General features: G+C 53.4%; 1 protein-coding gene across 3 annotated transcripts in view; it reads right to left on the reverse strand.

Annotated features, from left to right (window-relative positions):
- Positions 1-13,364: 13,364 nt before the first annotated feature.
- POLD3 (DNA polymerase delta 3, accessory subunit) overlaps positions 13,365-21,977 on the reverse strand; it is a 31,391-nt gene continuing 22,778 nt past the window's right edge. For 2 of the 3 annotated variants that reach the window (XM_064441591.1, XM_064441593.1), the window contains 3 exons: positions 20,149-20,246; positions 19,232-19,313; positions 13,365-15,608 (listed from right to left, as the gene is read on the reverse strand). In XM_064441591.1, the coding sequence (XP_064297661.1) occupies positions 15,403-15,608; positions 19,232-19,313; positions 20,149-20,246 (386 nt within the window). In that variant the 3' untranslated portion in view covers positions 13,365-15,402. The remainder of the gene's footprint in view (positions 15,609-19,231; positions 19,314-20,148; positions 20,247-21,977) is intronic. The other variant, XM_064441592.1, reaches the window with a different exon arrangement.

Below are 21,977 nucleotides of genomic sequence, written 5' to 3' on the forward strand. Positions count from 1 at the left end.
GAGACAAACTCTGCTGAATGGGAACAAGTGCAGTGACTATCCACCTGCTTAGGCAGAAGCGGCCCATTTATCCCCTTATCCCTCTACTATCCCATGCTTGTTCCTCCGCAGAGCCCCTTCAACCCTCCCTTCGCCCACCGTTGGGCCATCCCCTCAACATTGTCTTCTACAGTCCCCAGATGCCCTTTCCTTGGGGTCCCAGCACCTTCCCGCATCCGCATGCCTGCACGTGCATCCCTGAGGCGCATCGACCCCTTCCTGCATCGTGGGAGGCGCAGTGGTGGCACCGCGGGCTTCTGTGTCCCCATCGCCACCACCTCCTACAAGCCACATGAGATGCACTGTCCCCTGTCTCCCCCCGGGCTGGGGTGGGTCTGGGTGAGGATGGGGTCTTGGGTAGGAACAACACATGGATTTATAGCCCTGTGTTTTGCTGCAATCACTGCTGTGGAACATGCTCACCAGGCCCACGGGAGCTGGGTGTCCGGCCACGCCTGGTAGGGGCTATGCTAAGCATGGACACCACCATGTCTTCTTCAGCGAGGACACCCAGCTTTCTACACCCTGACATAGCCACAGGAGCACTGACGTGGGGCGCACCTTCCTTCCCGGGGCACTGCTGTGGCCAGCACAGCTTGCACCGGGAGCTTTGCCGGCTGGATGCATCCGCCTCCTCTCATCAATGGGGCAGTCACTTGCGTGACGGGACGGCAGCATGACTTGTGCTCAGGCCTGATCACACCCCCATACATCTGCTCAGGATGGACTGGGCAGCCCAGAAATGTGGCTACATGTGACAGGTTTTCAGTCTGGAGGCCTGGAGGGGTGGATGTTGGGTGGTTTCTCTGCCCTGGGAATGTGCAGGTCCCAGCCTGGCTGGGGTGGTGAGGTTTAACCCATGGGCTGGAATGGGCAGTATGGCTTCTTGCGATGGCCAAGGAGATAGAGTTGAGTTCAAAAGGGGACAGAGACAAAGGGATAGAAGGGGCTGCTGTGAAATGTGGCCATCCAGTAGCACAAGTTCTGCCCTTGCAGCACCATTTCGCCCTGCGGGTCACTGGGAGAAGCCGAGGTGACCCAGCTTGGGAAGGGACGTTGCATTTGGGCATGCTTTTTGGCTGGATGACCCCACTCGTGGTGTCCCAGGCCACCCGGCGAGGCAGGGGACCCACATCTCAAGGGTCCTCCCGGGTCCTGAGCAGCAGGGAAATGATGCAGTGTGCATCGGACAGTAATTCATGCTACGGCTGTCCCGACAGCTTCCTTCCCCTGTAGCACCGCATCTCACCAGCCTCGCCCAGCAGCCTGGGGATGAGCTTATTCTCCTCCGCAGGGGGATGAACGATGTTCCCAACGCCTTGTCCCTCTTCTGCCATCCTGGAGCTGCCCTGCAGCACCAAAGACCTCTTCTCTGGGATGGAAAAAACTGTGTTTTAAGAGGTTAGCCATGCTAAGGACACGTATGTGACCCACATTGGTGCGAGTCCTGCTCATGCCAGGATGGGTTGCTTCCATCTCAAAAACGGTGCCTGCGGTCCACATTTGCAACAGAAAATGAGACATTTTGTGGTGTTTGTGCTTAGCAATGGCTCTCCTGTGCGCTGCTAGGGGTTGGAGCGGGCTGCGCTCTTGGCGTGGGGCTCCCACCAAGCAGCACGACGGCTGCTGAGGACTAGGTGGGAAGCGTTTTTCATCAGTTGGTCCTGTTGCTGCTATCCCATGCATCTTTCAGTTTTGCATGGCATGAAGGCCTTCACCCACATTTTAGGAAGAGTCTGGTCCAGTTGCCCTCTAGGACTTCGCCCTGCTGGGAGAAAGGTGGACATGTCACCATGGGCTTGCATGCTGGCTCCTGCCAGGTGGGAACCCATCGCCTGTTCCCAGCCCCAGCCACAAGCCCAGTTTTCATCGCACAGGAAGGTCCTGAAAGCCCACTCCCACTGTCGGGGGCTCCTTCTTGCCTGTCTCCACATCCCTCCCACGCTGGGTTGCACAGCCACTGGCTGCTGGAGACCCAGGGTGGTTATTCCCGCAACGGTGGCTGTGACGAGATGGGTTGGGAATGCAGGAAGGATTAAACTCTGGGATAACCTCAGCAATGAGTCCTCCAACCTCCAGGTGTTTGTGCAAACAAAGGGAACCACAAGATATTAAAACCCCAGGTCTAGAGTGGGCTGGACAGGCAGGTGTCCAAGAAACCTATTTAGATGGAAAACGTAGGCAGGTGTCCCCCCAGCATCCCACCCCCCCAACACCTACCATGTCAGTGTCCATCCAAACAGGCCGAATTCAGGACTTTTCATTTTTTTTTCCCTGCCTGCCTCTATGGGTGGCTTTTGCTTTGTGCCGAGTGCTCCAGGCTGCAGTTTGTGCAGGAAAACCTGGTAAAGCAGGGTTTTGCTCACCGGTGGGCTGCCCGAGACGGCGGCTTGCAAGCGGGGTCTGGCAGGGGGCTGCAGAGCGACCCACCGACGTTCCTCCAAACCCCGTCAGGCTTCCGGCTCCCGTTCCGTGGCAGGAGGATCAGCACTAAATAATGAACGGAAACTTTGGTCCCCTTCCAGGCTGTTTTTAGCACATCCCGAGAAGTTACGCAGATGCTGGTGCAGGCTCCTTCTCCTCGGCGGAGCGAGGGAATCTGGAGCCTACTGACGTAGCAGCCCAGACGTGACATAGAGAACTGCACATTGCCCTTCCCCTGATGACCTTCCTTGGAAGTCAGGAAGAGCCGGTTACACAGCGGCTGAAGGCTTTCAAGACGTGATGATAGCTGCATCAATACGTGACGCGGCTACTAGCAGCGGCTACCTGAGCCAAGAGGTTTCCGGGGGAGAACTGCAGATTACTTTGCTGACTTCCCAAAATGGGTTATTGGCATTTGAAGCTGAAGCTGAATCATCAAAATCAACAAAAAAGGTTGGTTAGGGGTGGATATAATTTGGCCTTTCATCTAACGACCACCAGCTTGTGATACATACCCAAAATAACTAGAACAAACTCTCCAGACACTGTGATCTGCTAATAAGAGGTCGGATGACTGGCATTGGATTTCCAGGTCAGCCTCACCAACCACTGGCCCAAGATGACCCGATCCCCAAAGGCATTTGGGTACCTCATGCCCTTGAACCTGACCTGCAGATCTGAGCAGCTCCAGTGAAAATTGGGGCACGCTGGGATCAGAGGGAGTTTCGTCCTCCACGTTGGCATGGCCGGGGTTTAACCTTACGAATCCAAAAGGATTTTGAGAGCTGTTTTGCCTTTGAAATGGAAATTTAACCCTTTCTAGCTGGTCATTCCCTTGGAGGAATCATTTTCTCATGACCCAAAACTTGAGTTTTACCTCTCTTCCTCAGCCAGGCAGCGTGCGCACTGGTTGGGATGGGGATGTCTGGGTTGAACTGGCTGCTGGCTAGCTTCCAAGGGACCTGGTGCCCCTCAGGGTCACGTTGCAGGTCCTAGGAGAAGACAGATGATGGGCTGCACATGGAGAAGCTGTGGGAGCTGGGATTTGCAGCCATAGCTCGGTTGTAGCCCATTGCTCTTCCTTTTGGTGAGACCAGCAGTAGGGCAGCGCAATCTCTGCATGGGGCTCCAAAATGAGCCTTGAGTGATGCTTTTACCAGCAGCGGGGTCCCTGTTCCCAGGGGGGTTGGTATGTGTGTCCCCACAGCGAGGTTTTGCGCCCCCAGAGAGCGGCCGTGCTCCCCACACCTGGTCTGGGGAAGAGGGATAACGTCATCCCCTGCTCCTTGGCACAAAAGCAATTGCAAAATACCAGCCAGCAGGCCAGAAGAGAGGCCAGCTGGGGGAAAACTTATGGGTGAGCCCAGCGCCAAGTCTCCCAGCCGGGAATTGGTGGGGAGGGCTCAGGCTCTGCTTTTCACAGAGCCTGCTGTTTTATTCCCTTTACACCAAGGTAAGGGAGGGAGGAGGCATCTCTTGCCACCAAAAAAAAACCCCCATGGATTTTGTTCCTCAACCATCTTGGTTTGGGATGGTGCAGTGGGGACCATCAGCAGGAGATTTTTGGGAAATGACATGCCGGTGTCCCCATGGGATGGACTCAGCAGGTCCCTGGGTGCCCTGTGCATCTGTGCATGCGCCATGTCACCCTCTCCTCCCTTCTATAATCTGGGGGTGGGTCTTTTAGGGGCCCAACAGAGTGTTGTGATGGTTCATGAAGCTCTCAAGGCTTTGCCGCGTCCTCCACCCCTTGCTTTGATGCCGGCAGGGCAGAGTCTGCTCCCGTTCCCAGCCCATGGTCCCTGCTGGGAGAGGCGGGAGCCTGGGGAACAGATGCTGCTTCTTGTTGGGTTTTTTATTCCCCCTGCAGTGAGTTTTGAAGTTGCCAAGCACCGGCCGTGGCACCCCTTAGCCCGCTGGAGGGGAGCATGCAGACAGCCCCCGACCAGGCTTGTCTCCCCAAATTGAGGAAAACCACCAGAAACAGGCTGAGTGGGAAATGACCCTTCCTTGGGTTGCCCCCCTCTCCTTCCTGACAGGAGCGGGGCCGGGGCTTGGGGGTGGATGTCACATCCCAAACCGTCGTGCTCAATAGCCACCAGCAGCTCCACGTACTCACCTGGTCCCTATTTGAACCCACCCATAATTTTGGCCTCCACGAGGTCTTGCAGAAGAGCTGAATTCACTGCTGCAGACCTGCAGGAACGCCTTTGGCCTCTGATTATGGGGCTGGGGAGGTTTAAAATGTTTCTGAATTTCCATCTCAAGGAGCGTTTAGAGGCTTTCTCCAGCCTGGTGGGGTGTCATGGGGTCACGAAGGACCACAATGCTGATCCCCACCTTGCAGAAACAGGATTTTCTCTCCAGCACTCAGCTCTGACCTAGGATCTGGCTGGTCCTGGCATGCCAAAGCCTTTTCTCCAGGCCTGAGCAGCTTTATCTGCCCAACCAGCAATGCCGGCATGGGATGGGCTCAGGTGGGCCATCCCTGGGTGGTGGTGGGCAGCACTGCAGAGCCAGTGGGAGCGGGCACATCCCCTCCCTCAGTGGTGGCTGGGATTTGTGTGTCCCCCCCAAACACACACACTGACACCCCTTTTCTGACCTATCCCTGGGCAGGGCGGAGGGTTTGCCTTCGGGGCCAAAGCACCGACGATGCCTCTCCTGCCACCACCGCTTTATCCCGGCTGGAGAATGTCACCTCCAGGCAAAGGGTGAGAAGGGGATGGGGACCACAGCGTGGATCAGGACCAACCCGACCTCCAGCTGGGTGCCACGGGTAGGATTCACTGGGATTTTAGCAAAGCTTTTGACATCACCTCCTTTAGCACCCTCATGGCCAAATCCGGGGTGGTAGGGATGCCCCTACGGGAGGTGTCCCTGGGACATAAGGATGGGCGCGGGGGAGGATGGCTGAAGGTGATGTTGGGCTCCTTTGTGACACATCTGCTGGCTCAGATGGGTCCCATCCCACCCAAATTTACCGCTAAAGTCCTTTCAGAAGCTCAGCCCTGTGCTCAGCCCTGTGGATGTGCTGAGTGCAGGGAAAGGGCTGGAGAGATGCGGGTCCCTGGGCTTGAGCGTGGCCGTGTGGGATGGGAGGAATGCCGGAAACCCATCATTATAAGAATAATCTTATTATATGAATATTGTTATTATTTAAAACGTACGGTGGGGACGGCCGCCTTAGCAAAAGACATTGTGGTGGTGGGTGAGCAGAACCTGGAGCAGAGGCAGCAATGGAGGAGAAGCAGGATGATGATAAGGAGTAGCTGGAGGAGGAGGAGGCCCAGGTCTGCTCCTGGATAAACAGGTCCAAAGTCTTCAAGCCCCCAAATTTAGCAGGACATGAGAGAGCAGGGGCTGTGATGGTTATGTGAAGGTGTGCTGTGCCAGGGGATGTCAGCGAGTGTCGCTGGGGGCTGTGTGCTGGGTGCAGCCCCAAAACCCACGGAAAAACCTCCCAGAAATCTGCAAACAGCCCCTTTGGACCCTGCAACACAGAGGGGAGGTGGAGAAGATTTAGTTCCCTGGGGGCAGGATGCTGTGTCCTGATCCTCCCAGCTCCATCGTGCCCCGGCATCCCGCAGCAGGTGTAGCATGGTTTTTCGGCCGTGTTCCCGGGGAGGACAAGGCTGGGACCGACTATGGGGTGGTTGTTTTTTTTTTTCAACTGCCAGAGTTATGATAACATCCCCGTGAGTTAATTCCTGGCATCCCACACCTTGGCACGGGGCAGGCACTGCATGGCACCGAGCCAGACCCTCTGCGATGCCGTGTCTGTGGCGAGGGACCAGGAGGGAGCTGTGCTGGCAGCGGCCGTGCCGGGCACCCTCTCTAGGGGCTGTGTCCCCTCCCTTGGGGGTGGCTTGGCAGGGGGTGGCCTGGGGATGGCGGAGAGGCCATCGGGGACCATGGCTGGGGTGCAGGGGGATGAGAGCGGGTGTGGGGATGAGATTCTGGATTTGGGGGACCAGGTCTCCCCGCTAACGCCTCTGCCTGCCTCCCGAGCGGCTCTGCCTGCATCCCTGCCCACGCTGGGGTGTTCCAAGGGCTGTGGATGGGTCTTGGTATGAGGATGGGGCTCAGCCCCAGGGATGTGCAGGTGGCCATCCCATGCAGCGCAGGGGACCGGGGAAGAGCAGGGATGTCGCTGGGGTGTCTGGGACCTTGCAGACGGTCCTTGCACCCCCTCAGTGGACACAAGACTCCAAACTGGGGGGACCAGTCCCCGCAAGCATCCCTCTCACTGGGGATGACAAAATAGTTCATCACCAGCTGGCGCTGAGCTCTGCCATCCCTGGCCCCAAGCATTCCCCGCTGGGTGTAAGACAGGGTGACACCCTTGTGCCAGCCCCCGAAAATCACCCCCTGGGCACCGGGGTCCTCCCCAGCAGCCTGCACCCCGTCTCACAGCAGGGCCGGTAGCTGGGAACCTGCACAGGGACCAGAAGCCTGTTTCATACAGCCAGGGAATATAATAAAATTAAAGCTCATTAAGCACTTAGAGAAGGGTTTGCATTGAGGGGGTGCGGGCAGGGGGCCGGGGGGGGCCATGCATCTCAATACTGGGTTATTTAGAAGGGAGAATTTAATAACGGGGGGTTGGTTTTTATGGCAATAGATTTATTCCACCTGGGCTAAGAAATACATTCCACATCTGCCGAGCCGTGTAACCAGACTCTAATTAAAATCGTATGCCAAGCGAGGGCCCGGCTGTAAAACACAAAGCTGGCTTTTAGAGCGGCTGGGAACCGCGGCTCGCGCCGAGCCCCGGGCCCGGGGCCAGGCGGCCGCGGGGCGGCAGAGGCAGGCGGCGGTGGCCAGCGGGACGGGCACGGGGCTGGCGGGGAGGCTTTTTGGCTGCTCGTTTTCCCCGTGGCAGGGCAGGAGGGGTGCACGGCTCCGGGTGGGGTGGAGGGTGGCGTGTGTGTGTGTGTGTGTGTGTGTGCAGGGACCCTGGGACAAGGTGACATCCATGTGTACACGAGGACCCTCGGACAAGGTGGTGTTCATGTCTACGTGGTGATCTTGGGGACAAGGTGACATCCATGTGCATGTAGTGACCCTGGGGACAGGGTGGCATCCCTGTGTACGTAAGTGACCTTGGGGACAAGGTGGTGTCTGTGTGTGTGCAGGGACCCTTGGACAAGGTGGTGTCCACATGCATTTAGTGACCTTGGGGACAAGGTGACAAGGTGACACCCATGTGCATATAGTGACCTTGGGGACAAGGTGATGTGCATGTCCATGTGGTGACTATGGGGACAAGGTGACACCCATGTGCATGTCGTGACCTTGGGGTCAAGGTGACACCCATGTGTATGCAGGGGCCTTGGGACGAGGTGATGTGCATGTTCATGTGGTGACTATGGGGACAAGGTGACACCCATGTGCATATAGTGAGCTTGGGGACAGGGTGGTGTCCGTGTGTATGCAGGGAACGTGGGACGAGGTGACACGCACAGTGATCACGGGGACAGTTTGCCATTGTGTGCACGGTGACAGTGACACCCGTGCGGATGTGGTGACTGTGGGCCGGCGTGGTGTCCGTGCGTGCACAGTGGCCGCAGAGGCGGGGCGCTGCCCTCGCACATGTGGTGACATGGAGACAGGGTGACGGCCGCCTGTACACGGTGACCACGGGGACAGGGTGACACCTACACATACATCGTGACCACGGGGTCGGGGTGACATCCACGCACCTATCGTGACCATGGGATGGGTGATGCCCACGCACAAGCAGTGCCACGGGGACAGGGTGACACCCACGTCCATCCAGCGGCCGGTTACCGGGGCTGAAAGGCTGCCCTGTGCGCCCCGTCGCGGGATACCCGCGCTGTAATTTTACGGTCCTGCGAAGTCAGGTTTAATATTTACCGAACAAACAGTGGTTCTGTCTCGGGTTTAATAGGCCGGTCCTCCAGACAGCGGCGAAAAGCGCCAGTTCTGATGGAGAAACTAATGAGACCTTCGAAATAGTTTGTACGGGAGTAGTGAAGAAGAAGAAAAAAAAAACCCAATGCACTTGATGCCAAGGAAAATACACTTACCTAGTAAAGCATGAGTAATAAGTGGCACTTTTTACAGTGTGAAGATATAACTTTTCATGAAAATACCAAATAAGGCTCCATGCAAAAGGTGGACGGCCTTTCTATTGAGGTTTAGGGTTTTTCCTCACCCCCTTCTCTTCTCTTCCCTTCTTTCCCTTCACAAGATGCACGTGTGTTTTCCCCAGCGCCCATTTTGCAGGACCCTGTTTACGGGGCCGGGCTCCCGCCATCCCCAGCGCAGCCCAGCCCGGGTTCCTTCACCTTAAGATGAAACGAGAAGGGAATGGAAAAACAGGAGCTGCTGTTCTGCAAGGCTTTCTATTTTTAAAAGGTTAAAAATATCTATTTTCAGACACCAGCCCAGGAAGCGCTGGGGTGAAGCGACACGGCGGGACGCGAGGAGTAAACAAGAGCCGGGACGTGCTGGGCGGCGCGGGAGCCGTGGCTCCGAGGATGCTCGGGCGGACGGGGACGGCGTGGGCCGCTGCAGGCCATGGACGTGGCTGTGAGGAGATGTGGGGTTGCATAAAAGGGCTGCAGGGCTCAGCACCAAGGAGGGATGCTCAGCACCCCAGCATCGTGGCCCTGGCATCCTCGTGGCTCAGCAAGCGGGAGGGGATGCTCAGCTGTTCATGTGGTACCCACCATGGGAGGGGAGATGCGGAAAAACCATCTCCAAAAATCATAGAATCACAGAATCATTAAGGTTGGAAAAGACCTCTCGGGTCAAGGCCAACCCCCAGCCCAACACCCCCAGGCCTCCTAAACCATGGCCCCAAGTCCCACGGCTACACGGTGGTTGAACCCCCCCAGGGATGGTGACTCCCCCACCTCTCTGGGCAGCCTGTGCCAGGGCCTGACCCCTCTGGCAGGGAAGGCATTTTCCCTCACACCCAACCTAAACCTCCCCTGACGCAGCCTGAGGCCGTTCCCTCTCGTCCTGTCACTGGTGACTTGGGAGCAGAGACCAGCCCCCCCCTCACTCCAGCCCCTCTCAGGCAGCTGCAGAGAGCGAGAAGGGCTCCCCTCAGCCCCCTCTTCTCCAGGCTAAACCCCCCCAGCTCCCCCAGCCGCCCCCCAGCACACTTGTGCTCCAGACCCTGCCCCAGCCCCGCTGCCCTTCTCTGGACACGCTCCAGCCCCTCCAGGCCCTTCTTGTCCTGAGGGGCCCAAACCTGAGCCCAGCACTCGAGGTGGGGCCTCCCCAGGGCCGAGCACAGGGGCCCCATCCCTGCCCGGCTCCTGCTGGCCACACCAGTGCTGACACAAGCCCGGGGGCTGGTGGCCTCCTTGGCCACCCGGGCACTGCTGGCTCATGCCCAGCCGGCTGTCAGCCAGCACCCCCAGGGCCTTCTCCGCCGGGCACTTCCCAGCCCCTCTGCCCCAGGCCTGGGGTGATGCCTGGGGTTGGTGTGACCCAAGGGCAGGACCCGGCCCTGGGCCTTGTTAAACCTCACACAACTGGCCTCGGCCCATGGATCCAGCCTGTGCAGGTCCCTCTGCAGAGCCCTCCTGCCCTCCAGCAGATCGACACTCCCACCCAGCTTGGTGTCACCTGCAAACTGAGGGTGCCCTTGATGCCCTCATCAGGTCATTGATATAGATTAAATCCCACAGCTGCTTTTCCTCCTTGCACTTTGCAGCGTTGCTCCCCTCAACTCTTACCAACTCGAGGGTGCTGGTGCCGCTCCCCGGGCTGGCTCTGTTGGCGGCTGTGCCCTCGTACTCATCCCTCAGCGCCGTTTGCTGTGGTTTGGTGGCAGACACCTAACGCCCCCCGCCGCAGCCTGACAGAGCCCCCATTTCTTCAACGGACTCCCCGCAGCGAAGAGCCCCGCCTCAGAGAGCACCACGCAGGGGCTTAAATATTGTTGCCGTGATTTTGCACAGCTGCCAGTTGGATTTTCAGGCTTCTGGATGGGACTCCTCGAGGTCTCTGGTCAGAGCCCCAAAGCAAGGCCAGCTTTGATGTGAGAACCAGCACCAAAATTAGAGCTCAGGGTTCCTGCAGGTGAGCTGCCCTGGTGTGCTGCCAGTTTCCAAACAGGGAGCTTTTTTGGGGTGTTTCAGGCAGCTTCCAGGCACTGAACCCCCTCCCCCGAGCCCTGCAGAAGATGTGGTTTAAGAGGGGAAACCTCGAAAAAACAAATGAAATCAGGAATTGAGACGCACGATCTGCATGCAGTTCCTGGTAGGACATGGGCTGGAAACACCCAATAATGGCACCAGCAACCCTGGAAAAGTTCTGCTGAAACTCAGCATCTCTGAAACTTGGCATCTCTGGTGCAGGGGGAACATGAACACAGGCAGAATCACACACAGCTTTCCTTAAAATAGTCAAGAGATGGGGCACAGGTGGTGAGCTGGACCTCAGCAGGGGCCACCGTGGTCCAGGGACAGCAGTGACCGCCCTTCCTTGCCCTGGTGTGACTTAGGCCTGAGACAAGGCTTAAGAGTCTCCTACAAGGGCATTTTCCAGAACTCACTCGGACTGCAGCCCCACTGCCCCACATTTAACCCCATTCTTCAACCCAGTCCCTGCCCCTCGGCAAGTGGGATCAGCAGAAGCATCTCCATCTCCTCCAAAAAAGGCACCGAGATATCTGAAATCGCATCCCTACGAGCGAGTTGTAACCCTGAATTGATCTCAGTCACTGGCACGCTTGTCAGATCGTGACTGGGTAGCTCTTGGTGCTGGGAAGGATGGTTTAAGGTCTTTAAGGCACCGTAAAGCCCGAGGGGGTGGAAATGATGGTTCCTCAGGAGCGCTCCCCAAGCCCCGGTGCCTCAGGTGCTTCTGCCCAAGGCTCAGAGGAGCCACAGGCGGCCGATGCAGCCGCAGCCTCCTCGGGCCGGGGATGCTGGCGCAGCAGCCCGTGCCGCTGGCTACGGCCACAACGCCTTTGCTGCCTGACAGAGGACGGGTGAAACCCTTGCGCCAGCATAGAGGGAGCAGGGAAGACACGGGGGCCTGTGCACCCAGTACCACATCCACAAACCCTTTTCCCTTCAGCTCTTTCCTGACTTGGAAAAAAACCCCAAGGCGAGATAAAGGCAGCAGCATCGCACAGAGGGGCCAGTTTTAACCACCTATTTCAACACTTTTTAAATCCTTCCCCAGCTGAAGGGGCCGCTCCATAGGGTAGGACTTGGGAGGGACAGATGGGGCGAGAGCTGCCGTCGAGCTTCCGCGGGGATCTGGGCATTGAGGGCAGCAGACGCCGTGACCTGCTGCAACCGAAGCAGACCTCAGTGTGATGTGGGGGCCCCAAATCGAGCCCAGCAGCACCCCGGGGTGCTGCAGCCTGCTCCCCACAGCCAAGGAGAAGCGAGGCGCTGACGCACGGTGCTGGCAAGCACCCGCTCTCCCCTCCACTGACGCTCGGCCTTGCCGAGCTGTGTTTTGCTTCCTTATAAGGCCCTGCTGCTCCACGCTCCCCTCTCCGGTATCTGCGGCCGAGCTGGCATCGCCTGTTCGGAGAGCAAAACAATTCCCCGCACGCCGCCGGGACACCCTCCTGCCCGGCGCGGTCGCGCTGCTCGCCCTTTGTTATCCTGCGCTAGCACCCAGCAGCGCATCCTCACATCCCTCCTCTGTTTCTCTTTAACTAGATAAAGGCCAGGCAGCCCCAGAGCGGGGAAACAGAGGGCTTTTTCCAAGCAGGCTCTGCCCCAGGGGAAGGAGGGCTGTAAATCAGCTCAGCCATCTCCCGAGCAAGGGATGGGGATTTTAATCCCTAGGAGCAGCGTTTCTGTCCCCTTCCCCGGGCACATGCTGTTGCTGGTTCAGAGGCACAGTGGCCAACGGGAGCCTGGGGCAGCAATAGTTTTGTCCCAGATGGTGCAACTTCAGCATCTCTCCCCACCTGGAAAACAAGGATGAAGCTCCCTCTGTCTGAAAAAGAAAGGCTTTCGGGGTGCCTGAGCAAAGAAACACTATAAAACACACCCTTTAGATTAATATTTAATTGACAAACATCCTCTCCCGCTGCCTTTTCTGAGGCATCGCTCTTCTGAGGGTGTAAGTGTGGTTGGAAAGGAGATGCAGGGGGAAGAGGGGACCCCTAAAAGATTTCTGTATCTCCAGGACGAGGTTTTGGGCCCAAGCACCACCAGCACTGAGCCCTGAGCCAACTGCAAGGCAGGAGATGTGCTCCTTGCTCCGAGAGCCAGTGGCTGGCTCGGAGCTGCACAGAGCTGCCATCGCACCCCATCACTTCGCCCCCCACCGGCCGCCGGGTGCCAAAGGGGTGACATCGGCCCGTGGCAGCAAGAGGGAACGTTCTCTTTAACCGGCAGCTCGGGGAACGCAGCCCTGTTCCTCGCTCCCACGCAGCGCCCGGGGACGCTCCGGCCTCGCCAAGGGGGCATCCAGGGACCTGAGGCCCCCCTGGGGCTGGCAGCCCATGAAGTGCAGGAGTGGGGGAGTATTAGATCATGATTTTTGGAAGTCTGAAGTTCGCCTATGTCCTGCTTCTTCAGACATTAAGTCATTTTCCTGAGGAAGTCGCGTATGACGTTGATCTGGTTATAGAGGGAGTCGGGGTGGAGCAGCGAGCTCCAGTCACACCACGGTAGAGGTGAGGTGCGAGAGGACTGGGACACCACGTCCTGTCAACATTTGCCGTGGAAATAAGACTCAAGGGGTCAATTCAATACAGATCCTAATAGTTTGAGATGTTCTCACCCACATTTCAGATGCTCTAAAAAGCTCACTTTATTGCTTCCAGCCCTGGTTTCAATGGAAGAACTCCTTACCCGCTTCACCAGTGACATTCTTCCACGCAGCCAAATGTCACAGCAGCCACTGGAAATGCGGACGCAGCACACCATTTAATGAATAGCAAGGACAAAAGAAAAGTCTGTATTTAATGGGTTTTGTTACTTATCGTTACTTTTCGAAATACACCCCCAATTCTACCAACAGAAACACTACAGCAGTATTTATTTTTTTTTTTAAACAGTTATGTTTTCTTCGTAAAAGTCAGAACAAGGTTGTTCATTCTTGCCCTGTGGACCTCTGCTGCCCGCGTCACTCCAACACACCACGAGAACACGGAACCTTTTCCAGCCTGTGCGCAGGCTCTGGGTTCGGGGAGTACCGTGCCAATTCTGCCTTCCCTCACCCATCTTCCCATTATTTTTCCTACACACCTATTCAGAAAGTCCAGAGTTTAAAGTTCTTAGCACCCTCCCCGTGTAGCTCCTCGTGAGCGTTGAGCTACGAGGCTACCCTTGAACAGCCCCGACAGCAGCAATCACGCAGCGAGCGGCGGAAGCCACCCGGCTAGGACACAAGCGTGGGCAGAAATCCAGAGCCACCGCCGGCTACAAGCGGATCCTCTCACACCTGCGGAGGGTGCGAGCTGCCCAGGGCAACGTGACTTCAATAGAGTCAACTGTCGGTCACTATTAGGTGTGTGTTCAAGTTTCTTGAATCACCAACCTCATCTCCTGGTCAGAACGACTGCGTAAGGACGCTCGGTCGGCCCTTTTGCTGTTGGAGTGCTTTCAGCTGGGTGCCTGCAGATATCTCTCCCTTGGTTCACGCTCTTCAGACTTGATCTACCCTTCTGCCAACTACAAACACTTTATGAACCAATACGTACGTACACATGTCCTTGCGCTGGCCTAACACCGCTTAGAAACAACGGCTGATGGCATCAGTTGCCTGTTTGGGAGCCCTCGCCAGGCCAAGCTTCAGACATGCTCAGCACCCATCCCCTGGAAAACCTGGCCTTTTATGTGTATCTATCCAATTTAGCACCAGAAATCCAGGAGGCGTCCAAAACGACGACTCATTTCTGATTAACAGGACTTCAGCGCTTTATTCATCTCCAGTAACCGGTTCCTCAGGACCGTATGCTGTGACACGCTTCCTTCAGTGGGCAGATGATGAGATGTCCTACAAAACAAGTCTTCTCTTGTCTACTTTATGCCTGTAAAAAAAGGCTTCAGGCAAACCAAAACCTACAACGCCAAAAAGCGGCGTGCAATTCTTCACAGACGACGACAGCAGGTACCTGACTGGTATTATCAGAAGTTCCCTCTCATCACCCTTCCCTTCAACTCATTGACTTTCAGGGTTAAAGACAGAGTTGCTTTCCCTGTAATAGCGAAGCCTTCCCCCAATTCCACCGGATCCAATTGTGTGGGAAGCCTCAAAGATGTTTTTGCAAAGACAGAGCATCAACAGCATCCCGGTCTATAATCAGGCATCTGAGCAATTTGCAGAGGATATGTTCAAGGAAGAAAAGAGTAAGAGGATTTTATGTGCACTGCTTTGTCCAAAAAAAAAAAAAAAAAGATTATGAAAGGCAGAGGAAAAACTATTTACCAGTCTTAGGGGGAAAATGAAGTTCATCTCATTCAATTAAAGCTGAAGCAGACGTTCGGTATTTGTGTGTACGCCTGAAGACCTGCTGCATTACAGCTTCTAACCAACATGAACATTTAGATCAATGTGGAGATCTGGGGGTGTAAAAAGAGGGAGGGAAAAAAAAAATGCCACAATTCAACTCCTAATTTAGTCCATCTACCACTCGTGTAACAGGCCTTCAGCACCAAACAGGTATTAAAAAAATAAAGTTTCATGTGAAGAGATTAACAGTCTTCCAAGAGTTCCTCTAGATTTTGCTTCTAGCTGGCGATTCCCATTCTGCTTAGTAGAGACGATCAAAATTATTGCAGGAACAAATAAAAAAAAAACCAAACAACTTTTCTCCAATACAAAACCTAGTCCAGAGGGCTTACTTACACAGTAAGCAGGATATCTTACATAAGCGAAGATTGCACGTTGCTCTCCTCCGATGCAGAAGCTTCCGGAAAGCCGCACAAGAAAAGCGGCGCTCCCAAGCTGCCAAGAGGATCGGGAGAAAGACCCAGTTCATTTCTTCTGAAAAAAGCCCATGATGGAGACCTGTTTGTTGGCTCTGTTGGCAGCAGCTGCCCCTTTCTTCAGGTTCTTCCTTTCCTCCTTTGGTTCTTTCTTTGTAGGCAGCACAGGCTGTTTGTGCACAGCCGGTGGCTTGGACTTGGTGAAGTCATCCTCGCTATCTGTACAGGATTCACTCTCGTAAACCTTCTCAGTCACTGATTAAAAGAAAAGAGAACAGATGATGATGGTTAAGCCTGTGTACCAAAGAGCAGAGACCTGCCCGCTACAGCCTTCCCTCTGCATTTCTGGAAATGAGCATTTTGGGTTCAAGTACATGCCAGAGACAGGAATTCAGTCCATTGCTCCAGGTTATGCAGATCTAGGCGACTGGACTGCCTTTCCATACACGGAGTCAAACTGCCTCCCCTCTTTCTTAAGTGTAAGACGGCAGGTTAATGAATCGGGAGCTTTAATGTAATCCAGCTCTTTCAAAACGGCACCCCGAGGCTCCCCACTGGGAAGGGCCCTCAAGAGGACAGTTCCCTCTCCAAACCCATCTAAGCGTTGCCCTGGTCTACAAACAAGGCCCAACCGTGCCGAAGACCTCCACAGCTAAAACAGTTCTCTACCAGGGACTGGCCTGCAGCCATTGACTCGTCTTGCACAGGCTGAGAAGCAGAAAGCGAGGAACCTGAACGAGATCAGAATCCGTAGTTTAACATTAAACGATGGAACTTCTATTTTAGGGTTAAAAACCACCATTCTGACATGGCCTGATTTCCACAAGGGCCAAAGCAATCAGATTGTTCTGAAATCCAGACAAGACAATCCAGCAACAGACCTGGCCTTCCCTCTCCAGCACCACGCACGTCAGACAGTCAAAAGAGCGAAGCAGCACATTTTAAGAGATAAGAGAAGGAGCACAAAACCTTGGGGGCAGCTTCTTTCTATACAGGTAGGTGATTTTAAAGAAATCCCTTAAAAAAATTAAAACCAAACCCGTGACTGAAGTCAAGGACTATGGCTGAATGGGATTGCCAGCTCACCGCTGTCACGTCCGGTGATGGAAAGCTAAGGGATATAAAACACTCACGGAAATTAAACTGGAGTCAGCTCCGCTGATGAAAGCCATCGTTAGATACTAGTAAATGTTGTTATATCAGCTTTCCCAGCAGTGCTCTGGTATTCTTCTAGTAAGCCATTCTTCTTTAGCAACTGTAGTCTTTTAAACAGATGTCCTAACTTCCCTTCTTCTGGGAAATTGGCTCTCACTTGTATTAATACATCAAATTAAATAAGGTTTTCTACGTAACCAGAAACCGGGAAGAGGGATGGTATGAAATCCTGCTCTGCAGTGCTAGCGGATGCTCAGACAGGGGCTGTAAACCCAAGGTAACCTCCCTTCGGAGGCAACCGGCTTTTCAGCGAGCAGCTTTAACAGACCACTGGGGACCTACCGAGCTTTAAAAAGTCATCGCGTTGTCACCCCTGTCAGGAATCATTGGTAACTCCAAAAGCACGCGCTTAATCCCCTCCAATCGTGAGATAACACAGCTTAGATCAACTTTCTTTTACTGAGATCTCAGCTGAACTTAAAAAGTCCGAATTTGTGGCAGCTACGGGCGCACAGATCGATAGTTACGGATACTCGGCTCACAGCCAGACTCGCTAAATCACGGTAACTCAAATTACGAGAGCTCTAACTTAAACCGGTGCCGTAAGACGAATCTACCTGCAATGTACACATATATTCCAATACACAAGTCCCTTTGCATCCTTTCAAGCCTCAGAAAGTGCGGGGTGGAAAAGCACTAGCTTAAACCTCAGTAATTCCCCTTTGCTATAGGTTAAGAGCAGGCAGTCGACTGAGGCCCATGTGACACATGGTAACAAGCCTCGTGCTTAACTCCACAGATGCTTTAAATTGCTCCATTTCCCTCAGGGCTAATCCCTAAATTAGTTTTGCTTTTTGAAACCAATTCCTTGCCATTGCAGCTATTGTGAAAACGATCACTTAAAATCAGGGAGAAATATGAAGTACAGCGTAATCCTATCATTAGGATTTAACATCTCTTAAAACCTAGTCCTTGTTTAAAAAAAAAAATAAAGACAGCGGGGAGAGGGGAAAAAAAGCCCCTGTGTTTCAAAGAACAACAATTTACATTGGCTCAGGGGATCTGCAAGTTATTTAGCCTTCGAATGATTAGGCCTGTGCATGATAAGTGTGGGGAAGGGAGGGGAGGAGAGAAACTGGACAGTAACCAGACAGCAAGTTCAGCACAACAGACTGGTAGGTTTTTAGTGCGGACAGCAGCATCGCCTCCCTGCCCCGTTCCTCAGGATCCCAGCTCCATCCCTCTCTCCTTCCCAGAGGACCTGTCTCCCAAAGGCACAACAGGGACTTGCATTTCCCTTTTCATAAAATGCTGGTGGGTATGAACTGTAAAAACCAAAGGGGTGGATTTCACGAGAGTATTAAACGCCTGGGGGGTGAAGAGAAGAGGACAGGCAGCCTTCCCAGGCCTGGTACATCTGGAAAGGGCTGAGCAGAACAAGAAGAACGCTCTTTGCTGGAAGCTGAACCCGGAAAAGTCATTACAGCGAGCTCTGGATGCAGACCTTGTTCAACTCAACTCCCCAGCTAATGCTTTTTTGTTCCATGTTCCTTCCAAGTGTTTTAATGGTTCTATCTGGGATGGGAGAGCAAAACACCCCATAACGTAACTAGCCAAAGCCATCAATATCTTTGTGCAAGTCCAGTTTTTCGACAAAAATCCAGTACTTGAGATTTCAGTTACTGGCATAGCCAGTTGCTGAGTGCTCGCTTTGTATTTCTTTACAGGAGACACAAAGTTAACAGGAAATGTAAGACACAACTATATGGACAGGTGCAAACAAACAAGCTGACTCACATCCAGGCGGCTCCAAACCTGGGCCAAGCAAGCCTGTACCTGTCTATGCTTATGCACAACGACAAAAGACCTTCTCCTAGACCTGGTTGAGCTCCCATGACATCTACTCAGATCAGCAAGGCTGGAGAATGTTAAGCATCCCCTACAACTGAGCTGACAACAGTGCTACAAAAAAACACATTCCACCCTCTTAAATCTATAAAACCTTTAAAACAAGAAAAGAAAAAGATTCTGAACTCCTGCAGCTCTCCTTCAATATCAGGACACTGAGGAGGAAGCAAGTACAGTAGTGTTACGCAGCTTTCCCCAGGTCACAGGAGGAAGCAATGTCCAGTCAGGCTGGAATTCGAGAAGCCTCTGGCTCTCAGTACTTCTGTAGAGACTTCTCTTCCCTCCTGAAAGCAGAGCCACCCTTATCAGAAACAGAAACCCTCTCAGAGACTCAAGACCCAACTTCTTCCTTGTTTACCTGGGATACTTCATGTTTGTATTGATATTATCAAGCTCTGCTGCACAGCTCTGGATTTATCCCCAAAAGAAAAGAGAAACCCATCAAACCAAACATGTCCCACTCAGAATTTACCCCAAAACCTAGACCTCTCTCCGCACCACTGTTAAAAGTTTATATCTTTGAAGAGGAGCACAAGTGAAGGAGGTGCTTATGCTGGCAGGAGGGAAGGGAGAAGAACTGAAACAAGATCTGTGAATAACTGAAAAAGCATAAGGATTCAGCCACAGCTCCGTGACTCCCTGCCCAGGCCTTCACCAAAAGGGCAGTTACCTCAACCTGGGAGCACGAGGCTGAAGTGGAATTACAAAGTGATTTTGTGAGTCTCTGAGCCTGGGGGAGGCTGGCCTGTAAAAGTCTTCCACACACCTTCACTAAAGCTAGTTCCCACTGAGGTGTAGGAGACAGCTAGTCTTACCCATGCAGCCGTCTTCTTCATCAATAAACATTTTGGATTTCAGCACACGCTTCCGTTTCCTCTTCCTCCCTCCAGCTGAAACCTGAAGGACGTTGCAGTATCGTGAGAAATCAAGAGTGAAGGCCCCATGCACGTACCCAGGTCATAAAAGTGTCAGCCCCAGGAGTGAAATCTAGTCTCGCTAATGAAGCTGAGCATGATTTGATAACTAATTCTGTCCCTTCCCAGGATACCCTAGTCTCATATTCACTAATGCCACAGTTCTCCCCATCCTACCGGGGCAAGTTTCAGAGAGACGAAATACAACTTGAATGAGACAGCAAGCTTTCCTGTCTGCCAGCACAGGGGACACATTCCTCTTCTGGGGCACGTGACATTTTGAAACGTGTTTAGTTATGTGAGAAGGTGACACCTCTGAAGAATGAGGAAATAATGAGGTGTGGAAGTCACCAGAACTCCTGCTGCAACAAACAGCTGCACATTCAGTAAAACTACATGTATTTTCTCAGCTCAGAGGCTGACTTCTTGCCAACCGCAGCCCACCTCCCTTACGCAGCAGCTTCCCTGCGATACGAGGTTGAATACCAAAGTCTCTGGTTTCATTTCTGGCCCTGCCCTGACTCCTGAGGCCAAGACTCAGAGGGAAGAGCATTCAAATACGAGCCACAATTCATAGAACCATTTGGAGGGAAAAAGAGAAGAAAACAGAAGACTGCACTACGTCAGCAGAAAAGCTAGAGTTTAAATAATAGCCTAGAAAATGAATGAGCTAGTGAACATGGTGGATTCTTTCGAGCAGGATGACGTGATGGACTTGACAGGCAAACAGGACCTCTCCCCTCTCATCTGAAAAGTGGTTGGGCAATCCCCATCGAGTCAGATAAAACCAGAAGTCAATCACCCTACTACGCTCTTACCTCTGCGGATGCAGGCTCCAGTTCAGCTTTCAGAGGAGGTGCAGGAGGTGGAGATGGACCTTCCTCTTCCTCAGGAGTGGGAGACAGCACGACATCTGCTAAGAAGATGAACACCTTAATAGCACACGGGTTTAACACCCCATTGCAGCCACCCTTTTGTCTCAGATCATTTCATTCACCTCTGAGCTTGTAACCCATATTTAGATCGAGGTTCATAAGTTACCACTCAGGTTCGTTTAATTCACAGACTCCCAGACTGGTGGGGGTTTGGAGGGAGCTCACCCCGTCCCACCCCCTGCGTGAGCAGGCACCCCCAGAGCAGGGGCACAGGGCCGCGTCCAGGCAGGGGGTGAATGTCTCCAGGGAAGGGACCCCACAGCCTCTCTGGGCAGCCTGTGCCCCTGCTCTGGCACCCGCACAGGGAAGAAAAAAACCTGTTCAAAGTGGTCAGCCTCCAGCCAGATGGCTCACCCTGTGCTAAGGTGCTATGTGCTGCAGTTCCCAAAGGAAGGAGGGTGGGGTAAGATGGGAGAAGTGCATTTGGGATTTTTGGTAAACCTGAATCGATTCCACCCAATAAAACTTTAAAAATAGGCAGAGAAACTGGCATGTTTTAGCCATATGTGTCACTCACTTATTAAACTGAGGGACCGTAATTTGTTTAGAAATTGAAAGAGTCAGGGTTTAAGACTACATATTCCCAAAACACTGGATGACCTTAGTTTCTCTACCTCTTCCCCACTGGTAAAAAGCCACTGCTTCACAGGTGACGCTACACATCCCAAACAGTCCATGCTATTAGCTTGAAACCACCTTAGTCCAAGAATTAAGTGCAATATACTATCACCCAACCTAAACAGATTGTTAAGGGACAGCCTGATCTTTCATTTGAAAAGCAAACAAAAACCAAACCACACCAAACACTAAGCCTATTCTCTCATCTCATCATCTGTGCTCTCCTCTGGGAGACAGTAGGATCCTTTCAATGCCAAAACTGACTGAAATGGTCAAGGCCACCTTCACAAATCTGTACAGAGCAAAACCAGCAATGTCAAACAGTGTCTTAGCGAGACTAACGTGGCTTGCAGACAAATGAGAAACCCGGGGTCACTCTTCCATGGGGCTGGCGGAGGGACAGACACGTGACAATGAAGAAAAAAAATCAGTGCAGGGCAAGAGGGAAAGGAGCAGCACCTCGCACCACATAGAAGGCACCATGACTAAATTAAACGGCTTTAAGGAATCCTCTCCCAGTGCAAGCGAAAAACAGTGCCATGCAAGCCCTCAAACGTGGGGGAGAGCTAGGAATGTGGGGGAAGAAACTCCTCATCTGACCTATTGCCTAATAATAACAACAATGCCGCTGGACGGGAGGACAGAGTGCCTGCTTGGCTTCTCCTCCCAGCTCTGCTGGCTGTAGCACCGCATTCATCCTGTCGCTGTAACGCGAATTCTGGATCTGTAGCTGTCCCATCAGATTAGGTCAGTGCTAAGAGTTATGACTGTGCCAGGCATACGGCCAGCTGACCTTCATAGGTTAAGAAGGGCTCAAGTGAAACAGTGGTTGGCTGCCAAGGCTAAATAATAAATTACATTCTTCAAACAAGGACTCAGCCTCCTAACTACTTCAGTAAGCGAGGCACAGAAATGCAAACAAAGTGGGATAACATGACTCGGTTATTTCACCTTGCTCCAAAGAGCTGGGTCTGGCAGCTGTGCAAAGATAAAAACCAAACAACAGATCTGCTCTAAGGTGCTAACGGCTGGGGCAGCCAGGACCGCAGCCGAGGAGCTGCGGGCAACTCAAAATTCTCAATATTTATCATAGT

Source organism: Phalacrocorax carbo, chromosome 1 (genome assembly GCF_963921805.1).
Source record: "Phalacrocorax carbo chromosome 1, bPhaCar2.1, whole genome shotgun sequence".
In the NCBI taxonomy this organism is placed as follows: Eukaryota; Metazoa; Chordata; class Aves; order Suliformes; family Phalacrocoracidae; genus Phalacrocorax; species Phalacrocorax carbo.